Source organism: Doryrhamphus excisus, linkage group LG14 (assembly GCF_037039965.1).
Source record: "Doryrhamphus excisus strain RoL-2023G ecotype Guam linkage group LG14, RoL_Dexc_Guam_v1.1, whole genome shotgun sequence".
NCBI lineage: Eukaryota > Metazoa > Chordata > Actinopteri > Syngnathiformes > Syngnathidae > Doryrhamphus > Doryrhamphus excisus.
Window position 1 is genome coordinate 19,716,213 of NC_136370.1, and position 21,120 is coordinate 19,737,332.

At 46.3% G+C, this 21,120-nt stretch overlaps 2 protein-coding genes across 8 annotated transcripts in view; both read right to left on the reverse strand.

Annotated features, from left to right (window-relative positions):
- akap6 (A kinase (PRKA) anchor protein 6) overlaps positions 1–5,573 on the reverse strand; it is an 86,493-nt gene extending 80,920 nt beyond the window's left edge. For 4 of the 7 annotated variants that reach the window (XM_078796084.1, XM_078796086.1, XM_078796085.1 and 1 more), the window contains exons 1-3: positions 5,313–5,572; positions 1,942–2,172; positions 1,654–1,825 (exon numbers count right to left, since the gene is read on the reverse strand). In XM_078796084.1, coding sequence (XP_078652210.1) covers positions 1,654–1,825; positions 1,942–2,132 — 363 coding nt within the window. In that variant the 5' untranslated portion in view covers positions 2,133–2,172; positions 5,313–5,572. Of the gene's footprint in view, positions 1–1,653; positions 1,826–1,941; positions 2,173–5,312 lie in introns of all 7 variants that reach the window. The other 3 variants (XM_078796089.1, XM_078796088.1, XM_078796083.1) reach the window with 2 other exon arrangements.
- A 1,893-nt stretch (positions 5,574–7,466) lies between these two features.
- Positions 7,467–21,120, reverse strand: part of arhgap5 (Rho GTPase activating protein 5) — a 35,364-nt gene continuing 21,710 nt past the window's right edge. Inside the window, exons 4-7 of the mRNA XM_058089966.2 lie at positions 13,461–13,538; positions 11,887–12,018; positions 10,983–11,088; positions 7,467–10,502 (exon numbers count right to left, since the gene is read on the reverse strand). Coding sequence (XP_057945949.2) covers positions 10,184–10,502; positions 10,983–11,088; positions 11,887–12,018; positions 13,461–13,538 — 635 coding nt within the window. The 3' untranslated portion in view covers positions 7,467–10,183. The remainder of the gene's footprint in view (positions 10,503–10,982; positions 11,089–11,886; positions 12,019–13,460; positions 13,539–21,120) is intronic.

Sequence of the window (21,120 nt, forward strand, 5' to 3'; positions counted from 1 at the left end):
TGGCATGCATTTTAAGTGCATAAGCCTTCACTTGTGCACTCGAAATGCTACTCGTGTTTTAAGGTGAACTCATTTTGGATAAGCGGCATAGAAAACAGACGGATGGGTGGAGGCTAATTCACAGGGGTTAGTTAGCAGTTAGCATGAGAAGCTAACACTGATATGATGGTCATGGGACACGCCATGCATTGACAGGTACATTTATGATGACATGTGATACTTACAGCAAGACCGGCAAACTGAGGATCCAGAACCGTATGTGTTCTGGACCTGCAGGATGGACTAGAGGTTTTGGAAGCTGAGCGAGGAGAGTGAAACTTTGAAGTCATTAACATGCTGAACTTCATCCCAACCCTCACAGAGCAGCCGAGACTTTCCTCATGCAGCTGCTGGAGCACACGCGCAGCTCGGAATGGCATGCCAACACACACACACACACGGGTTGCATCATGGTGTCCTCCCAGGCAGAGACAAGGTCATGTTGCAGCAAAAGGCCCGCAGGCAAAGGCGGCATTAAGATGACAGCGAAGGGAAGTGGCGTGGAGATGAAAGTGAGAGAAGATGATAACAATGATGACCTCCTCCATTAAAAGTCATGTTGATGTCAATCCCACTGATGCACCGTCCAAACAGGAAGTGGAGTCTGAGGACGGGAACGTGGCAGAGGCACGTCACAAGCTTAGAGTCATGGCCGCAGGGTGGCTGGACTCACCCGAGGAGATAGAATGAGGAGGTCGGTCAATCAAGAGGAGCTCAGAGTAGAGCCAGTGTTCCTTCATATGAAGATCTGAACCCGTACCTCAAATACCTCGGATATGGATGGATGTCATATCAACATGCTCCTTTACACACATATTAATTTCAATATTTATATGCTTTTTTTATATGCTTTTCAAATGTAATGGCTATTTCCTAGTTGTAGTTCCACATAATGACCACCGGATGGCACCAAATCACCGCTGATGGCGACTGCTGTTTCTTTTCATTCAACCAGCATATACGGTGGTTGCATTTCTAATAAAACTCTATGTGTATGTTTACTAATTATTTATTAATTGGCCTACAATCAAATAGAAAGCACGAATTCAATCATTTCATTGAAAGAAAAAACATTCTATTTTCTGACCACCAAGAGACGCCAAAGAGTCAAGTCACTTTCAAAAGGCTGTGATAACACCAGCGCCTTTTACTCGGGACAAACACTGCATGACGAGACAGTCTGACGTCATCATTCGTCCCTAAAAAAACATGAAATGGATTTGTTGGAGCATCCTGTCGTATCAACTGAGTGATGTCCATAAATCACTCAGTGAAAAGTTGCGTAGGGAAGATGAGCATGATGGGAAATGTTGCGCCTGAGGTCAGAGGCTGCAACTTATTGATCAGAGGATGCTCACACAGACCCCCCCCCCCCCCCCCCCCCGTAGCCATGGCGGTGAGTACACACACACACAGCGCTTGTTAATGGGTTTCTATATTTAGCTCTAATTGGACCAGCTGCTACAATGAAGAACCAACAGGAACATTACATTGTGTTTGTTGGTGGGAATTATCAATAAAGTTTTCTTTCATTGTATGCCGAACCTGGACCGTCCGACAAAACACTGCTAGCTTGACATGAATGTATCTACTATTAGCCAGAGCTAAGTTTACCTTGAGCTGCACCAGGTGTGCATCCACGTGTCTACTGCCGCCATCTTGTCCCACAGAGTGCGACAGCTGCGTCACCCTGGCGGCGGTCGCTCGAAGCCACTTCTCGATTTCGGGAAGGTGAAGGACGACCTTCCAGTCGGCGCCCGTGTGCAGGGGCGGCGGCTTCTTGGACCTGAGAAGACACCAGGCGACACACCCATCAGACCACTTCCTCTTCCTGTTTGGTTCACGTTTGTTTCATCCCATTCAGGAAGTCAACATGAGACAGCCGTCACCATGACGACGTACCTTTGGGAAGAGTCACTCTGACCCCGCCCTGCAGCCACCCTGCCTGGGATGGGTCCTGACGAGGACCCCCCATCCTGGTCGACAACAGTGGGTGTGGCTGTGGGGGTGTCGGTGTCCAGGGTGGGGGTGATGGAGGTCACCATGGGGGAGGGCGGCTCGGGGGCCACAGGTGAGAGGGTCAAGACGCTCATGGTGAGGGATAGATGATTGGGTGCCGTTCATGGGCGGAGTCTGAAAGGAGACAAAACATCCATAAACTCCTTTTGTTTTTGATATATTATATTTTATATGCTGCTCCACTCGTGTGCTGTGGATCACATGGACAACAGCGCCCCCTGTGGTCACAGCTGTGATGGGCAGGGCTTTATGGAATGGCTGTGGTTAAGTTCATGTCAGCACGTGGAGGAGACCATACTGCCGTCCGCTTGAGGACCAATGACATCATCACAACAATGTCATGTGACCACACAGAGAGCCTTTTTGTGTATCAGTGTACATGAAATAGGTCATTTCTCTTCTCTTGCTACACACATGATTATATAATCATACGTGCACGTGTACACAAGACACCCGTGTTGTTTGAGGGAGGGGCTGGCTAACAATAACAGCCCCCAAGACCCTCGGGACATAATATAATAATTATTTCATATCACATATGGTCAACAAGCCAAAATAAGCTTAGAGAAGATAAATTCAACAAAATTACATTTTACAAATATTACTTTAGCAGGCATGTCTTTTGTTTACATTTGACAGGAATAGCGTAATATGTCCTACTTTCCACCAGGAATACTGTAATAGGTCCTACTTTCCACCAGGAATACTGTAATATGTCCTACTTTCCACCAGGAATACTGTAATATGTCCTACTTTCCACCAGGAATACTGTAATATGTCCTACTTTCCACCAGGAATACTGTAATATGTCCTACTTTCCACCAGGAATACTGTAATATGTCCTACTTTCCACCAGGAATACTGTAATATGTCCTACTTTCCACCAGGAATACTGTAATATGTCCTACTTTCCACCAGGAATACTGTAATATGTCCTACTTTCCACCAGGAATACTGTAATATGTCCTACTTTCCACCAGGAATACTGTAATATGTCCTACTTTCCACCAGGAATACTGTAATATTTCCTACTTCCCATCAGAAAAAGTGTAATATTGTCTATTTCCCATCAGGAATACCGGAATATTCCTACTTCCCATCAGAAATGTGTAATATTGCCTATTTCCCATCAGGAATACTGTAACAGTTCCTACTTCTGATCAGGAATCATGTAAAATTCCCTACTTCCCATCAGAAAAAGTGTAATACTGTCTATTTCCCATTAGGAATACTGTAATATTTCCTACTGCTGATCAGGCATACTGTAATATTTCCTACCTGTGATCAGGAATAATGTCATATTTCCAACTTCCGATCAGAAAAGGGTAATATTGCCTATTTTCCATCAGGAATACAGTAATATTTCCTACTTCCCATCAGGAATACTGTAATATTTCCTACTTCCCATCAGAAAAATGTAGTATTGCCTATTTCCCATCAGGAATACTGTAATATTTCCTACTTCCCATCAGAAAAATGTAGTATTGCCTATTTCCCATCAGGAATACTGTAATATTTCCTACTTCCCATCAGAAAAAGTGTAATATTGCCTATTCCACATCAGGAATACTGTAATATTTCCTACTTCCCATCAGAAAAATGTAGTATTGCCTATTTCCCATCAGGAATACTGTAATATTTCCTACTTCCCATCAGAAAAAGTGTAATATTGCATATTCCACATCAGGAATACCATAATATTCTCGACTTCCCATTAGAAAAAGTGTAATATTGCCTATTCCACATCAGGAATACTGTAATATTTCCTACTTCTGATCAGAAATAATGTAATATTTCCTACTTCCCATCAGGAATAATGTAATATGCCCTACTTCCCACCAGAGATGGTGTAATATTTCCTCCTGCTCCTGCTCCCCATCAGTTCAAGTGTAATATGTCCTACTCCCATGCAGGAATGAGGTCATGTTTTTACTTCCTACCAGCAGTAGTGTCATAGTTGCTATTTCCTATCAGGAATAGTGTCATAGCTCCTACTTCCAGTCAGCCTGGAGTGCGGCACCATGTACCAAAACAATGGCGGCCATCTTACTTTCTTCCATGTTGACATGTTCATATTTTAATGTGAAATATTACAACTAATATTACAACAATTAGCAACTGTAAATGCCACCATCTTTGACTCCACTTAGGTTGGCATCATTTAACCTTCAAACAATCTTTGGCACATTTTTGCGTCTGTCCTGACGGTGAAACCTTCAGACAGACTTCAGGGTGAACTCAGCCCGTGTTAATCATTTAAAGCCCAGCAAAGAGGCTGCTGCACGCACACACTCACACACACTCACACACACACACAAACACACACTCACACACTGCAGACACGCAGGGTGTGAGTATCCCTGGAGTTACCAGCATGGCCGCCATGTAAATAATGCATCAAAGAAAAAGAGGAAGACTACGTCACGGAGGATGCTGTGGCTCTATGCAGTTATTATCATTATTATTATTATTATTATTATTATTATTATTATAATATCCAATTCCAATCGGCTGAGAGCTGAAAGTACACAAATAATGTAAAACAATGCTAATCAGAGACGCTAACGTCCCCCATGTGTCGTCACTGTTGTCCTGATGACTCAGCTCCGAGGCGACCGTCATGTGATACGGCATGACATCACATTCCCGCCCTTCTGATTCCACTCCTGCCAGCTCACTCCATGGTATGATGCTAGCATGGCCTTAAAGCTAAAAAGTTCTTAAAGTGTTCAAGGACGCTAAGATATCAGACTGCTTAGCTTTGTGCTATATTGGTGTAATATCAATAATATATCTATTATCAATCTTTTATATGGTCAAATATGCCGTGGGCCAAGAAAGAAGCTGGCGGCGGGCCGACAATGATTTCTGGGCCACACTTTGGACACCCACGCTTCAAAGCGACTTTCAGGTGACATTAGGATATCTGATATCAAACCCTGAGCCAGTCTTGATCAGCCTGAGCCTCGCACAGGTGCATTGTGGGTAAAATGTCCAAAGTTGAAAGCAACGCCTCCAAAGGATGATGTTTTTATTTGCCAACGTTGGCCCCCACTGGGGGGCACGTGCTGGGGCCCGAGCCAGCAGGCCGCCATAACAAAGCAGAGGGAGAGGCAAAGGGGGGGCGGTATGGGTGTCACCTCCCAGTGTCTCCCTTCACTTCCTCCCTGGAAGCACGGGGAGGCCCCTGAATGCAGCACAGCATGAAGGATGACACGCACAAACACACATGGAGCATCTTCATCGCTACATACCACATATCGTCTTCCTCAGCGCGCCGCCCGCATCGTCCTCCGCAGTCAGCCGGACGCTGGAGGACAGAGAAGAATGGAGAAGGACGGAGACGGACGCGGTGATGGGAGGAGGGTGGCGCCTCGCACGTCGGGACTCTCCCACTGCAGCAAGGATGCTAACGCTAAAAACTAGCCCGCTGCTAAGCTAAGCAAGGGGCGACGGCGATGATGCGGCACCTTTCACAGAGGAAACACAAGCAGAGGGAAAGAGAGCGGGAGGGACGGGGGAGGGAGGAGAGCTGGGGGGGGCTGTTACCGTGGAAACTGAAGATGATGTGATGGAGAGGGCGGGCCCTGCTCTGATTCGCTGACAGGGTGTGGTGCTTCCCGTCCTGGGGGAGGCAGAGAAAAAGGCTGAGGGATGTCTTCTTCTTCTTCTTCTTCTACACGTGATGACGGCAACCACAGCGCCCCCTGCTGTTGCTCTACAGAAGCATAAGACACACCCACTTTAGCGGTGATCAAGCTTATCCAAATAAGTATTCATTATCATTCTAATTAATACTATTCTAATGAAAATCCAAGACACAGACACCATTTGGGAATGATGGCCGCCATTTTGTGCTGGAATGTATTAAATTATAAAATATTAGCTCTCATCTGAAATGTGACTTTATAGGTATTATTTCATGTCTGGATGGCGCCAATTATGTTTAATATGTATATCTTACTTTGCAAAAATTGGCTAATCACTCTTGGGTCTGGAGGTATTACGATACCAAAGCCTGGTAGCGGATTGGTCGAAACGTTTTTGTAGCAAAAATGATCATTATCACTTCCTAAAAACTTTGGGAGGTGTTATTATAATTTGTTTTGCATTTCTCAGCCACCATGGCGCAATGAAACCGGGACATTTTCATTTCAAAAAACGCATCGGAAATGAGCTAGCTTACCTGCCATAACTTAGCTGCCATTTTGGGGAAGCCGTATTCCGGATAGTGACTGTGACATGGCAACCACTCCCAGATGTTCACTTAAAGGCCTGGTTTGTTCAAGTCTAACACAAAGATGTATATGACACACATTTCAAGTCATGAGGCTAAGGGATAGAACTGTGGTTGTCGGTTTATGAGGTGCAGTTTGCCGTTCAGCCACCAGATGGCGGCGTTTACCTTGGAATAGCTATTATGGCTATTATATATATTGACGTTGGGAACCATAAAACATTTAATTGCTTCTTTATTCTTCAGTTACACATTACGTACCATGTAATGAATCCGTGCTAAAACATCAGTTAATAATTTTAGTCAGAGAGGTATTGATGTAATAGTATGTTTATTATTGTTGAACAACAGTATCATACTGTGAGCTGACCGTGATGATTTTTAATTTGCTTGCTATTACACGCTCAAATTAAACTTCAATTTCTGTCATTTCCACCCCAAAATGTGTGTTGCCGCAATTCAGACAACTTAATTACGGTTTTTGTCTTAAGTTTATTAAGCCGTTTAAGTAAGAAGCGAAAGTAACAGGAACTGAAAGCTTAGCATTAGCCAATATGACATTTATGCTAATTGAATGTGGACGGTGATTCAACCAAAACTTTATTGAGGTAACTTACCTTGGCCTTCCTAAGATCCGAATGATGGAACTTCAGGTGGACCACGTGACTCCATGGGGCTGAATTCATGGTGTGAATATTAATGACGTTCTAAAAAGTCTAAATTACAGCAGGGATCAGGAGCAGCACACATTTTTTTTTTAAACAATTTACGGTTGGAAAGAATCGGTTTCGTGGTAGACTACAGACATTTTTTTAAATTTGTTTTGTGAACATGGGCGAAACTGGACTACTCGCCAAACTGTTCCTGAAGTCTGATGCCTTTCCAACGTGAGATGGTCAGAGATGGTCAAGAGTCAGAAGAGCAAGCTGTGACCAATCACAGCGGAGTGAGCGTACCTTGAGGCGGGTCGGGGGTGGAGTCAATAAAACTATAACTAAATCCATGGAAGAGGTGCAGAATCTGGAAGATCTAGAAAGCTTTCTGTGCGTGTTATTGTGTGTCGCTACTCTGTAGGAGTCTGCATCTCAATACAAAAGAGCTGAAAATGAGCATAAGTCCCTTAAGTTAAGTTTAAATAAAGTGTCACGAAGAAGAGTGACTTGGAGCGCTGTAGGAAAAAAGGGAAATTTATTAGGAAACGATGGAGAACGTCCGGTTTCTTGACTATGTTACAGTTGAGGTTCTTACACTTGCGGCAGACATGAGTTGATGGAGACTACACAAATAGCGCCATATCTTCAATTAGCTAGCAGCGGCACACGCCTCCTTCTCAAAGCTCCACAAAAACTCTTGGCCGCGTTCCATTCCCATTGCGTCTTGTCTACATCCTAGTCAGTCCAGCATCGAAAAAGCTTCTAAAGGCCTTCTGGCTGCGTTCCAATTGGAATATTTTGTCCCTTTTTAGTCGCTCAGAAAAACATCTCTCTCTCGCATCACTCTCATTCCAGACGCACGTCCTCGCCAGCATGACCTTCAACCAATCACATTTGACGCCTTTCTGTCTGATTGGTTCAACGAGTGTCAGGCTGCATTCCAATCAGTCTAAATGTTAAATACACGCCCCCTTACGTCAGGGTGTCCAGTGAGGACCGCGTACATGAAAACCGAAGGATGCTACATTCTGTACATGAAAGATGCTAAAAGAAATCCAATGTAGGTCAATAATCTGATCATCCACATCTTGGCTTGGTTTTCTACAAGCAGAGCCAGCTGGCCCACGGGGAATAGAAACACAACTATTGTTGATTTTGGGGGGGTGGGGGCACATCTTAGCCTAATATCTAATAGCATATCTCAATCATTGGATTTTTTACAATATTCCCATGCATCATTTGCATTATAAAATAAGGACAATGTTGGGGGAAAATAATAATAATAATATAGAATTTCCACTGGCACCCCACCAGGTCTGCCACTACTGGAGCTTATGATAATATTATACACTATTGAAACGTGACAGCATGGCAAGAAGATGGTGAGAAGCAATAAAAATACGATCTGAGGGGGTAAAATGGTCCCCGGTCCACACTTTGGACACCCCTACCTGACTGTTACATTCAGTTGCGATTTCAATGGATGGAAATTGTGCACTTGAGCCAACAACAACTTTGTTTCCATGTGACGTCACAGCTAGCAGATTGTTAGCATGCTAACAGAGTCAGTGATGTCCACCGTGTTGGCAGGAAGCGGCGAGGACGCACGCAGAACTTTTACACATCCTTTCACAGCGCTCTTCACACACACACACACACACACACACACACACACACACACACACACACACACACACACACACACACACACACACACACACACACACACACACACACACACACACACACACACACACACACACACACACACACACACAAAGTCACTTCCTGCTCTGTCGGTCAGCGAGTCATACATCCACACAAGTCATGTGACCGCGAGTGTGGCCTCAGGTGTGCCGGGGTCATCACGTCACAGGACTTGACACGCGTCACCCGTTGAAGCACTTTCACATTTCTGTCTGTTTAAAAAGTCAAACATGGCGTTATTCCCATCTGGTCATTTCTTCCCACCGCCAGATCCCGCCACGATGGGCTACCAGCGTCTCAACCTCACCCAACAATCACTCAACAACTTCTAACCTCTCATCCTGATGGACCACGGTAAGACTTGTAGTGTGCTGCGTTCAAAGACAGTCGGGATTTCATCTATGTTGAACCGTTTTCTTGAACATCCTTATTGGTACGGCACACACGCACGCACACACACACACACACACACACACGCCCACATAGCTTCTAGCAGTACCCGGTTACATTTGAGTCCATCAGCAACATTCCTGCTGATAAATTCTTATATATTTAGATTCTTATATAAACTTCTTTTTCCTCTATTTAGGAAAAAAACACTTAACCAAAAATATGATATCAAGTTCAAAATAAAAAAGTTCCCCTTAAACTGAAAAAAAACAAACATTCCGAACGAGAGATGCAACGGAATAAATGCGCCTTCTAGCGGTTTTTTGTTTCTTTTGTGTTTTTTCACTGAAAACATGCAGACGTCCCAAACGAGTCGCCGCCTAGTGGTTACATCGCTCATGTGCCTCGGCAGGGGGGCGTGTCCCTTCAAAATAAACGCATCGGCAGGCAAGAACGCAAACGGGCTGAAATCGTTTCTTTTTTTTCCCTCCTAAATCCGACCTTCTCTCTGTGGAGGAGGTTTGAATAGACACACACACGCGCGCACACGCACACACACACGCGCACACACGCGCACGCACACACACACACACACACAAACAGGGTAAGAAAGAAATTATACGACATAGAAATATATCAAAAAGAAAAGTCTAAACAATAAAAACACAAATGAAAGGGTCACGTGTGACCTTTGACACTGTGCTCTTCTTTGAGGAAGGGGGCTGCCCCCCCCACCAAACTGAAATTATCTACAATTGATGGAGTCTTCAGCTGAGGTCAAAGGTTAAGCGTTGCTGAAATGTGAAGACCTGCAGGAAGACGGAAGTCATTTCAGCTCACAAACCGCAGTTGGGGGGCAAGTGGCAAAGAGGGCGGAGTCAGCTTGACTCCGTGTGCTGTGTCATGGGGTGGGGGGGCGGGGGGAGGAAGGGGTCGCGGAATCGGACCCCGCTAACGATGTCACGTCACCGCTATGTGCTAAATCACGCTGCTAGAAAGAAAAGGTTCCAAAGTGGCTTCATGTTGGGAGTTCTGCGGTGCGGGGGCAGAGGGCGGCGCGGGCGGGGTCTGACGTGTCCTCACAGCCCGCCTGCGGACACCGCCGACAAAAAAAAACCACGCTCCGCCGGCATGCCTCTCAGATGAGGGGCTCGGGGGGCAGGGCGTGCTGGATCTGCTGGGGCTGGAGGGGGGGCGGCAGCTGAAGGGGCAGCAGCGCCTCCACCATGTTGTGGCAGCGCGGGGGGGGCGTGCCACCGCTGCTGGAGCTGTCGGCCACCTCGCCGCCGTGGAAGAAGTAGTCACTCTGCACGATGAATGACTCGATGACGGCCTGGTTGAGCTTGGTGGTGGACAAGGTGTCCTTGTTCTCAAAGTCGGGTCTCATCAGCGTCGGCCAGAAGCAGATGGACAAGTTGTCTGCCGTCATCAGCGTGGTCTTGCTGTGCTGACTCACCCTGACACACAAAGCAACGTTACACATACCTTCATTTATCTGTGGCGGTCCGCCACAATGGAATTGGAACGCCACACATGCTTTATAATAGCACTGTTTGTGTAGCTTTACAGTGGATGGCACTTAAGTTCATTCATACATTCATTTTCTACCGCTTATCCTCACGAGGGTCGCAGGGGTGCTGGAGCCTATCCCAGCTGTCAACGGGAGAGAGGTCACATATAGACAAACAACCATTCACACTCACATTCATACCTATGGACAATTTGGAGTGGCCAATTAACCTAGCATGTTTTGGAAAATGGGAGTACCCGGACGGGGGGAACATACAAACTCCACACAGAGATGGCCGAGGGTGGAATTGAACTCGGGTCTCCCAGCTGTGAGGCCTGCATGTTAACCCCTCACCGCCGTAATGAGCCTGATTTAAAGTGGCCATCACTGCTGTGCTGTAGACTATTTACGGTGTGCGTGGTTTTACCTGTTGAGGTGCGTGATGATGTATTTGAAGACATGGTAGTTGACCGAGGGTAACTTCTTCACAATCTCCCTCAGGACCTGCAGGCGCTCGATGTAGTCCACGATTTCTGTCAGGCACGAATACAGAGCACATTAAATGTTGTTGTCGTTTTCCTTCCTTGATACTCGTCATTCCCCCGTGAGGCTGCGTCACGTCCGTGTCGACGAGGCGTGTCGACGAGGCGTGTCGGGACTCGGCTACTCAAATACTTAAAAGCGACTCCACCAGCGTCTGACCTTCCCTGCTTGTCCAGGATATTCCCGACATTCAAGGGGCAGCGTTAGAACTGTTACACACACAGAGTTTGGATTTAGGCTTCCTACACACCATCAGTCATCCTAATGACGAGGCAACAAGCGCCTTTCCACCTCTAATGGTTACGTGAGGTCAAAGGGCAATAATCCACGCTGCCAGAGCTCATGATGAAGTAGAAATCGAGCAGAGTGAAATAGTTTGTATAAATCCACCTCTAATGGGAACTTCCCATGATGCAACAGCTTCAGTCGACTAAAAAGGGAATCCAAGCTTTTATGCGAGTGAAAAAATCAATATCGACCATGACGATGAAAGAGGTCAGCTTTCAAGTCAAATTAAAGCCACTTTTGTCTTAATTGGCCGCCATTAAGAACAATCTTTGGAGATCTTCAAACAATCCTGACATGAAACGATGTCACTTGAGTCCGCCAGCTCACCAAGAAATCCGCCCCAGGCGCCGCTGAGCTTTCGCCTTCACAGCGACAGACTGACAAGTCGCACAAAGAACGCCTCGAGCCAGGCTCGGTGAGAAAGCGAGCAGGGGGTGGGGGTGGGGCACACAAAAGGGGAGGAGCTCGGACAGGAAGTTAGCAGAAAGCCCAGTTCTTACTTGCGGCCTCCACCAGCTCTGGGTGCAGACTGTAGGGGATCAGCGGGTCGGGCAGGTCGGCGAAGAAAGCTTTGAGGGCTCCGGCGGCTGCGTTGACGGCCACGTCCATCACGACAAAGTCGATGGTGTGATCTGCACACGGGGGACACACACCGAAACGCACAAAATCACACAGAATAATTAACAGCACTAATGGAGAGTTAACCCCCAGTACCGTTTCTATCTCGGTACTTGGCCGTGAAAACAAGTCCTGAAATTAGCATGCTAATGACAAATACAACTGGGAGCAGCTGGGGTAGGCTCCAGCATGCCCGCGACCCTGGTGAGGATAAGCGGTACAGAAAATGGATGGATGACAAATATGAAGTCGGTTGCTCCGTTTCGTGGAAACGCGGCGATGGCTGACAGGAGAGAAGAGCTTTGACACACTGGAGAAGACAAATGAATAAAAAAAAAAAAAAAAGAGGACAGAGCCCAGAGGTAACAGCAGCTGTCACACTCAATCTTAGAAACACACACACGCACGCACACACACACACACACACAAAGTGGAAAAGCTGTCAAGAAAACGGTGATAGCAGCAAAGGCGAGGTATGGAGGGAAGGTATGAGGGTGAGAAGATGGTGAAGGTATGATGAAGAACAATCACGTGCTGACAGTCCATCATCTTTTTCTATCAGTACGTCCTGATGTAGGGCATGCGGGGCAGCTGATTGGCCGAGGGGCGTCCTTCACATCACGTCACCCAAAGTCACAACAGGTCAGTGCAGAAGTACGGCAACGACTACCGAGGTCCAAGTTGTCACATGCATGTTGACTGTGCTGTGTGTGTGTGTCTCTTTAAGAACTGGAGTCAGTAGTGTGTGTGTGTGTGTGTGTGTGTGTGTGTGTGTGTGTGTGTCTCTTTAAGAACTGGAGTCAGTCGTGTGTGTGTCTCTTTAAGAACTGGAGTCAGTAGTGTGTGTGTGTGTCTCTTTAAGAACTGGACTCAGTAGTGTGTGTGTGTGTGTGTGTGTGTGTGTGTGTGTGTGTCTCTTTAAGAACTGGACTCAGTAGTGTGTGTGTGTGTGTGTGTGTCTCTTTAAGAACTGGACTCAGTAGTGTGTGTGTGTGTGTGTGTGTCTCTTTAAGAACTGGACTCAGTAGTGTGTGTGTGTGTGTGTGTGTGTCTCTTTAAGAACTGGACTCAGTAGTGTGTGTGTGTGTGTGTCTCTTTAAGAACTGGACTCAGTAGTGTGTGTGTGTGTGTGTGTGTCTCTCTTTAAGAACTGGACTCAGTAGTGTGTGTGTGTGTGTGTGTGTCTCCTTAAGAACTGGAGTCAGTAGTGTGTGTGTGTGTGTGTGTGTGTCTCTTTAAGAACTGGACTCAGTAGTGTGTGTGTGTGTGTGTGTGTCTCTCTTTAAGAACTGGACTCAGTAGTGTGTGTGTGTGTGTGTCTCTCTTTAAGAACTGGAGTCAGTAGTGTGTGTGTGTGTCTCTTTAAGAACTGGACTCAGTAGTGTGTGTGTGTGTGTGTGTGTCTCCTTAAGAACTGGAGTCAGTAGTGTGTGTGTGTGTGTGTGTGTGTGGTCACCTTGGTCAAACTGCTTCTGGATGTTGTCCTGGTCCGTCTTGTTGCCACTGACGCGGTACAAGCCTTCTGTGGTCAGACCTGCCGGCACACATCAACAACATGTTGGGTCCCAAATTGATGAAGACGATTAATCAGTGGACGAGGATGCAATGGGTGGATGCGGTGGGCGGGGCTCAATGCCGTTGTAGCAGTTCCACACGTCCCGGTAAAAATGTCTGTTAAAAACGTGCACTGCTGCAAGCTGTGGAAAACGGCAGCCGACGCGACCGGTTCACCCTCACTCATGAATAAATTATGATGGGATGGTCAGTAAACGTGGCGTTCTGTACACACATCTTATACTAGACTCTGACTCTTCGGAAGTAGTACTGGCAACAAAGTTTCTTATTGGACACTTTGAGACGACTGCGTGATTACATGCAATCTTGTCAATGAGCAGTGGGGGCTGCTGGTAGCTCCCCAACCATGAAAAGCACTCACAGGCGGCTAACACAGGCGGCTAACACAGGCGGCTAACACAGGCGGCTAACACAGGCGGCTAACACAGGCGGCTAACACAGGCGGCTAACACAGGCGGCTAACACGGTTTGTGGCATTAAAAAGACAAAGATAAAGAAGCGGCAGAAGAAACCCGTCCAACCATCCATCTTGTTCTGCTCATCTGTCCGTGTGTCTCTTGGGACGATACCATCAATCATGCAAATTAGACAAAGACATCATCCAAGCCACCGCCGCAAATAGATCACGGTCCTGTGGACAACACTGAACCGTGATCTGCTTATTTACACGTCATCACACGCGTGCGCGATGTGATGCCACCTTGGCGTTGTGTCCCGGCGCCACCGCACAAAACATTCAGGATCAAACCTGGAATCTGAAGCATTTGGATCACAACTTAGCCGTGTGAGAACGGGATAGATAAAATAGTCTAAGAAATGACTTTTACACATTTTATAATCTCTCTGGTGACATTTGGAAGATGTGAGGTCACTGCATGAGCAAGTGTCTTTGTGATGGACGGATGGAAAGTTAGCACCAACAGGAACAAGCTCATCTTCATGATGTCACGCTATCCTCAGTGGGCGTGTCCAAACATTGGAGTCATTACTGAAGTGTCTAAATTGTTCCCATGTGCCTTGAATGCAGCATTCATCTTCCCTACCCTGACTTTAAAATGACCCTGAAACACCCCCCCCACCCCCCTGCAACTACAAGAAGTCGCCGCCCTGCACATGGATGTAGCACGCACACGCACACACACACACACACACGCACGCACACGCACACACACACACAGTGAGGGGAAGGAAGTGAACCATAGCATTGATGTTTGCATGCCGGGATCAGTTAAGACCAGCGGTGCCGAGTTATGAGCTAATATCCTGGTACGCTCTGTAGCTCCGCCCTCCTCTGTGTTAGCTATCAAAAGCTGCTACGTGCTCTCCTGTCTCGTCTGCCAAACCCATTTAATTGCCATCACGACCGGGCGCCCGGGGGTGGGGGCCTGGATCAATGAGCGACTTGAGCCAATCATTGTCCGCTTTACACACGCCTGCTACACTACACACCACGTTACGTAATCCCTGCTGCCGTGAAGCGGGACACCTGAGTCAGGCATAAAGCAAGCAAGACTTGAACATAATCAGATTTCCAGTCATCAATTGTTTCCTGCACAGGAACCTCCAGTGTCCACGTTCCCACGAGAGTAAGGAAAGGAATTCAGGTCTTATAAATAGCAGAGACGTGTGAAACCACTCACAGCAAAAAGAAAATAATGACCGGTTTCCAAAAGATCTCCTTTCACTTCTTTGTTTGAGCTCTTGGTTCACAGCTGAAATACATCATCGTTTACATCTGAAAATCTTTATTTAGCTCCAGAGGATTTCAGGAGAACAGACAAAGAATAAAGGACGTCTGCCTCGTGTAGCCAAAGGTTTTAGGATGCTAGCTCATGTTGCTGTAAATAAATGTACACGGGCTACGGCTAGGCACGTTTAGCATCTGCATAGTACCTCTCTGTGAGCAATCAAGGGACCTTCTCAACTCGTATGACACTCTTACGGCCTTCAAAATAAGAGCGCTTTGGGCTGTGTCCTATTTAGCAAAATAAGGGTGACAAAAATAACTTGAGGCAGAAAACTACTTTTCAAAAATAAACATCTTTTGTCATCTCTTTGTGGGGTTTGCATGTTCTCCCTGTGCATGTGTGGGTTTTCTCCGGAGAAAACTCCTCCCACATTCCAAAATCATGCTAGGTTAATTGGCCACAGGTATGAATGTGAGTGTGAATGGTTGTTTGTCTATATGTGCCCTGGGATTGGCTGGCCCCCAGTCCAGGGTGTACAAGACAGCCGGGATAGGCTCCAGCACCCCCGTGAGGATAAGCGGCAGAAAATGAATGAATGTATTAAAAAGTAACTGTAAAAATAAACTTTATGACATGTATGTCAAGTTGAATGCTTTGATATTTACTGTATATACTGGTTGAAAATGCCGGAGAAAGAAGATGGAGCAGGAGGGATGGGCGTTGCCAACTATATTTAGCGAGTCATCAGAACTTTATAGATATTGTTTTTTCAAAAAAGCAACAAATGTAGCCAATACAGCTCTTCTCATCATTCAATTTCCAGTTCTTACCATAACCGTTTTGCTTTTTTTACTCATGCTTTCAAATTGGCGTCATGGCCAATTACATCATTATTTGAGTTGACCATGCCCCGCCTCCCCCCGCAACCCACCACCGGCACAAGTATCCTGAAATCCTGAGGGAAACACGACATATAACACACGTATATGTATAAGTACGTATAAGTACTGCAGCCATAGCCCGGGAGCTCCATCTCGTCCAATCAGCACACAAGCCTGCAAGCCCTACTTTCTCCCGCTCGGTACGCTCAGGTGCTCGTTACAGATGGGACACGGCATGATGAATGTGCAGGTACAGGGGCTTCTCTCCCGCGAGAGCAAGCCCACTATTTCCCCACAATCCTCGCTTGAGAAATGAGCTGTGCTTTCCCGTCTGGAAGTCATTCTGCCGCAGAGGCTTCACATGTATGTGGAAGTAATGACCCACGGAGGGCGCATACACACACGTGAATGTCGACACAATGTAGGTACACCACACACACACACACACACTCATACACACACAGAATTGAGTACTGTGGTGGAGTCATCAGTTTCTGCACTGGTGTGTTAATTTAATGGCTGACCCTCCACACAAGCAAGGGTCAATAGAAATCAATAGAATTCCTTCTAGTTTATGTGTGCATGTGTGTGTAAAATATCTAGGCACCTTGTAATCAAACACACACACACACGGAACCCAGGAGGGGGAACTTGCAGATGTGACCAAGTGGAGATGGCTGCTGTTAAATCCCGACTTTGTTGCGCCCGTGCACGTGAAACCAAAGCCAAGAACGGTGACGACTCGCTGAAGCAACACAATCCCAGCTGAAGAACTCACATGAGTGTGTGTCACCATAACAAAAGACACACACAGAGTCCAGTCTGTGTAAAGCTGTTTCGTGTGTGTGTGTGTTTTTGTTGTAGGACAGATGTCCAGTTTACAGGAAGTGTCACATACACACAGTTTATGGTAATGCCCAATTTACAGATGGGCCATTCTCCGTAAATAGAGTTGGAGCTGGAGCTACCAACTGCTCCATTCCACACACACACACACACACACACCTCTCCCTTTCGGTGTGTACTGAGAGGTCAGCAGGCAACGGACTAAAAGCAGAACTTGGAAAAACCTCTCAACACCCCCCCTTTTACAGCCTATGTGTTAAAGGGACGGGCGGACCGTCGCTACATTCAGACAGCACCAAGTCTTCTTGGCCACTGTATGCTAACGAGACATGACAGTCAAGTTTTCGGTTAGGAAAATACGCCATAACTTGATAGTTCTGTCCTATTTGCCTGGCTCAACCTCAACCTAAGATCTCCATGAATCTAATCAGTCCATCCTTGAGTGGTCATGTGTGCCACATGGAAGGGGTTTCTCTCCACACACTCCCAAGGGAGACAGGGATCATCACAGAAATGTCAATTGGTCCGTTTCCAAACAGACTCCACGCTGAAAGAAGACAAAGTCAGCAGGTAACCATAGCAACACAGCCCCCACCCGTTCATGGAGAGCTGGACTGCTGTCAAGCGCCACAGTCCGCTGTAGTACAGGATGCAAACATGCTTCTGGGGCCCTGTCCTGCTCATCAACCTCAACAAACGGATTCCTTCAAGCCTCCTTCTCTGTTCCCATTGGTCCTTGGGAAAAACACTTTCATTCACGTATTGACATTTTTGAGTACTACATATTTTCTGGACAATAAGTCGCACAAGGCCAAAAATGCATCATTAGCTAGAAAAAAAAAACATACATAAGTCGCCCAAGGCCAAAAATGCATAATTAGGTAGAAAAAAAATACATAAGTTGCTCTGGAGTATAAGTCGCCCAAGGCCAAAAATGCATAATTAGGTAGAAAAAAAACATACATAAGTCGCACTGGAGTAAAGATGCACAAGGCCAAAAATGCATCATTAGCTAGAAAAAAAAAAAACATACATAAGTCGCCCAAGGCCAAAAATGCATAATTAGGTAGAAAAAACATACATAAGTGAAGTACTTATACTGTATAGTATAAGTGGCATTTTTTGCGGGTAATTTATTTTCCAAACTACTTGACCAAAACAGACATTAGGTCCTCTTGGAAGGCAAGTTGTACCAATAAAAGAATAGAGAACAGGCTGAATAGGTGTAAGATATGCTAACACAATGCTTATTCAGCTACACTAAACATAAACATGAACACAAAAGGTGTCCAGTGTTTATGGAACATTAAGACTTTTTTCATGTATAAGTCGCTCTGGAGTATAAGTGGCAGGAACAGCCAACCTATGAAAAAAAGTGTGTGATAATATGGTATATTCTAAACATCCGGGAAGTTGTAAATATGGACATAGGCACTTTAAAGACAATGAGCTCCTTGGAGACAGAGAAGCTCTCAGTAAATAAACACCTGGTAACGATATCAAAAACAGACTTTTGTGCCCCCACCAACGTAAATGGTGTCTGGCGGGACGTTTAACTTGGCAGCTCATGTGCTCACACGTTGGCCGCTTGCGAGTGAGGCCATAAAAAACGACTAATGGAAGACGGCGACTGTTCACACACAAGCGCCCCTTCGAGCTGGATGGCTGCCTCGGAGCCAGGTGGCAATGCTTTAGCCCCGCCTCCGCGCTCGCACCCGTTCCCTCTCTCTCTCTCTCTCTCTCTCACACAGTCTCCCTCCGCCCCCTCTGGCCTGGATCAAACAGGCCTCGTCTGAGCTTAGCCTTCAGGTTTGCTGCACTTGGTGTGCGAAGTGTGTGAATATCTTCTGCACACACACACACAAATACACACTCCGGGGGGCGTAGCCAATCGCCTTAATCTAATCCTCACATTGGCTTTCTCACTTCAGGCAATAAAACAAGAGGATGGAGGGGGGGGGGGGGGGGGCAAAGAGTGAGGAGGCCGTTTGGCCCGAGTTAAAACTCGTTACAAGCGAAAATTGAAAGCGAGTATGTCGGCTAAAGCCTTTTATGTAATTAAAAGTATGAAAGGCTTTGCTAACTCCTTCAATCACAGCATGTCAGAAATCATAAAACACCGGCTACGGTTAGCTTGATGGTTTATGTTGTGTGCAACCAAGACGCAAGTGCACGGACTATCAGCGCTATTGACATTAAGCGAGGAAGGAAAGGTTGCTCAGTCACGTCGGTGGAGAGTGAAGGCCACGGCGTAGACAACCTTCTCTTTTTTTAGTCACATTGTGAGATTAACATCATCTGAATTCACATGCGAGGACGACGCTGGCCTAGCTACATAAACAGGACAGCGGGGAGTGGCGGGGCAAGGTTAGGCTGACGACTGTTCTACTGAGTCACCATACGAGAGGAGACTGTGAGGCGTCAACGTCATGAGCCTCACTTCCATGGTCACTGGTGGAAAAATGTCAAAGGTCACAGCAGGCTGGTTTGCACCACCAGGAGGCAACTAATGACGCGAACTGTCGTCACCAAAATAATCATTGTAGCTTTAGGGGAAGAATGTCTGAGCAATGCTTTTGGACGAACATACACAACAGACTTCTTTAGTGTCCTTGAGCACCATCCAATAATTGCCGTGTGTCTCCACTATCATCAGCCCCCAAAAGAAGAAGGTCAGGTTAACTTCATGAACATTTTCCTAAAGCACCAAATCACAGGATTGTTTGAATCGGTTGAGAAATGTGCTAAGACAGACTACTGTTGGTTTTTCCAGAAAGTGATAATTTTGCATAAAACGGAAAATTGTGTCATCCAAAACATTGGCAGCCTGAATGTCCTGGACATGAATGTTGGTTTCATGTGGAACGGCTTGAATGGGTTGATAAAAGTGGTAGTAGAAACCAATGTATGTTTCTGCAGAACGTGAGAATCCATACATTTTCTATACCGCTTATCCTCACTCGGGTCGCGGGTATGCTGGAGCCTATCCCAGCTGTCTTTGGGCAAGAGACACCCAGTTATTGTGTGCAGCTGCTCTATAGAGCCCACAGATCAATGCAAAGGATATAGCATAATTGGTCCCTTTTAAGGAATGTGGTTTAAAAATGGACAACTCATTGTCATTGGGGGGAAATGTGGAATTTGGGGATTTTCAGAAAATCTGCCGATGTTTTGAAATATCTGAACAGACGATTCCCGAATGAGCTAGACGATTTGATGCTGGATTGGTTTGAATCGGTTGAAAACTGCAGGAGGAGTCAGAGGACATCAGTGAAATAATCACTATGATGAAATGTTATTCTATTTTTCTAGTTGGACTATTTTTGACAGCGATGACTTCATCCCATTCCCAGACCCATCCCATTCCTAGACCCATCCCATTCCCAGACCCATCCCATTCCTAGACCCATCCCATTCCCAGACCCATCCCATTCCTAGACCCATCCCATTCCCAGACCCATCCCATCGCTGAGCCCTGCTGTGACCATCAGTCTGCATGTTTCCATCAGACATGATTTCAGTCCAGCAGAAAACAGAAACATCAATACTGGACTGAAACTACGTGGGTTCAAACCACATCATTGGATTGACAGGAGTGCGCAAACGAGACAGTGTGTTAATATTCATTCTTGGCCCTCCTCGCCAACACACTGGGAGATCTATGAATTATTTTTCTGAAATCTATTTTGCCAGCAAGTGAGGAGTGGCGATGTGACTTCAAAGCAAGCAGAAAATAGCCAATAATCAGCTTTGTGTGACGGCTGCTTGGCAAAGCTGCTGAGAATAAATCCCAGCAGAGGCTCACTGCAGAGGTTTCTTGAGGTATCGAAACTAGCTTGGCATCGTCAACATCGGAATATCGCGACAACCTCTTGGCACTCCTCTGTAAGATCAAGCTCCCAACGTGGGGAGACAGAGCCTTCTCCATCGCTGGCCCCACCCTCCGGAACTCTTTGCCCCATTCACTCCGTGCTTGCCCCGACCTTCCCACCTTCCCAAAACCCACCTGTTTAAATCCCTTTTTAATGTCTAACTTTTTATACCTGACTGCTGCGTCCCACCCCGCTTTTAGCCTTGATTTTAGCTCTGAATGAATGTATGGATATTGTATTTTAATCCATTGTTT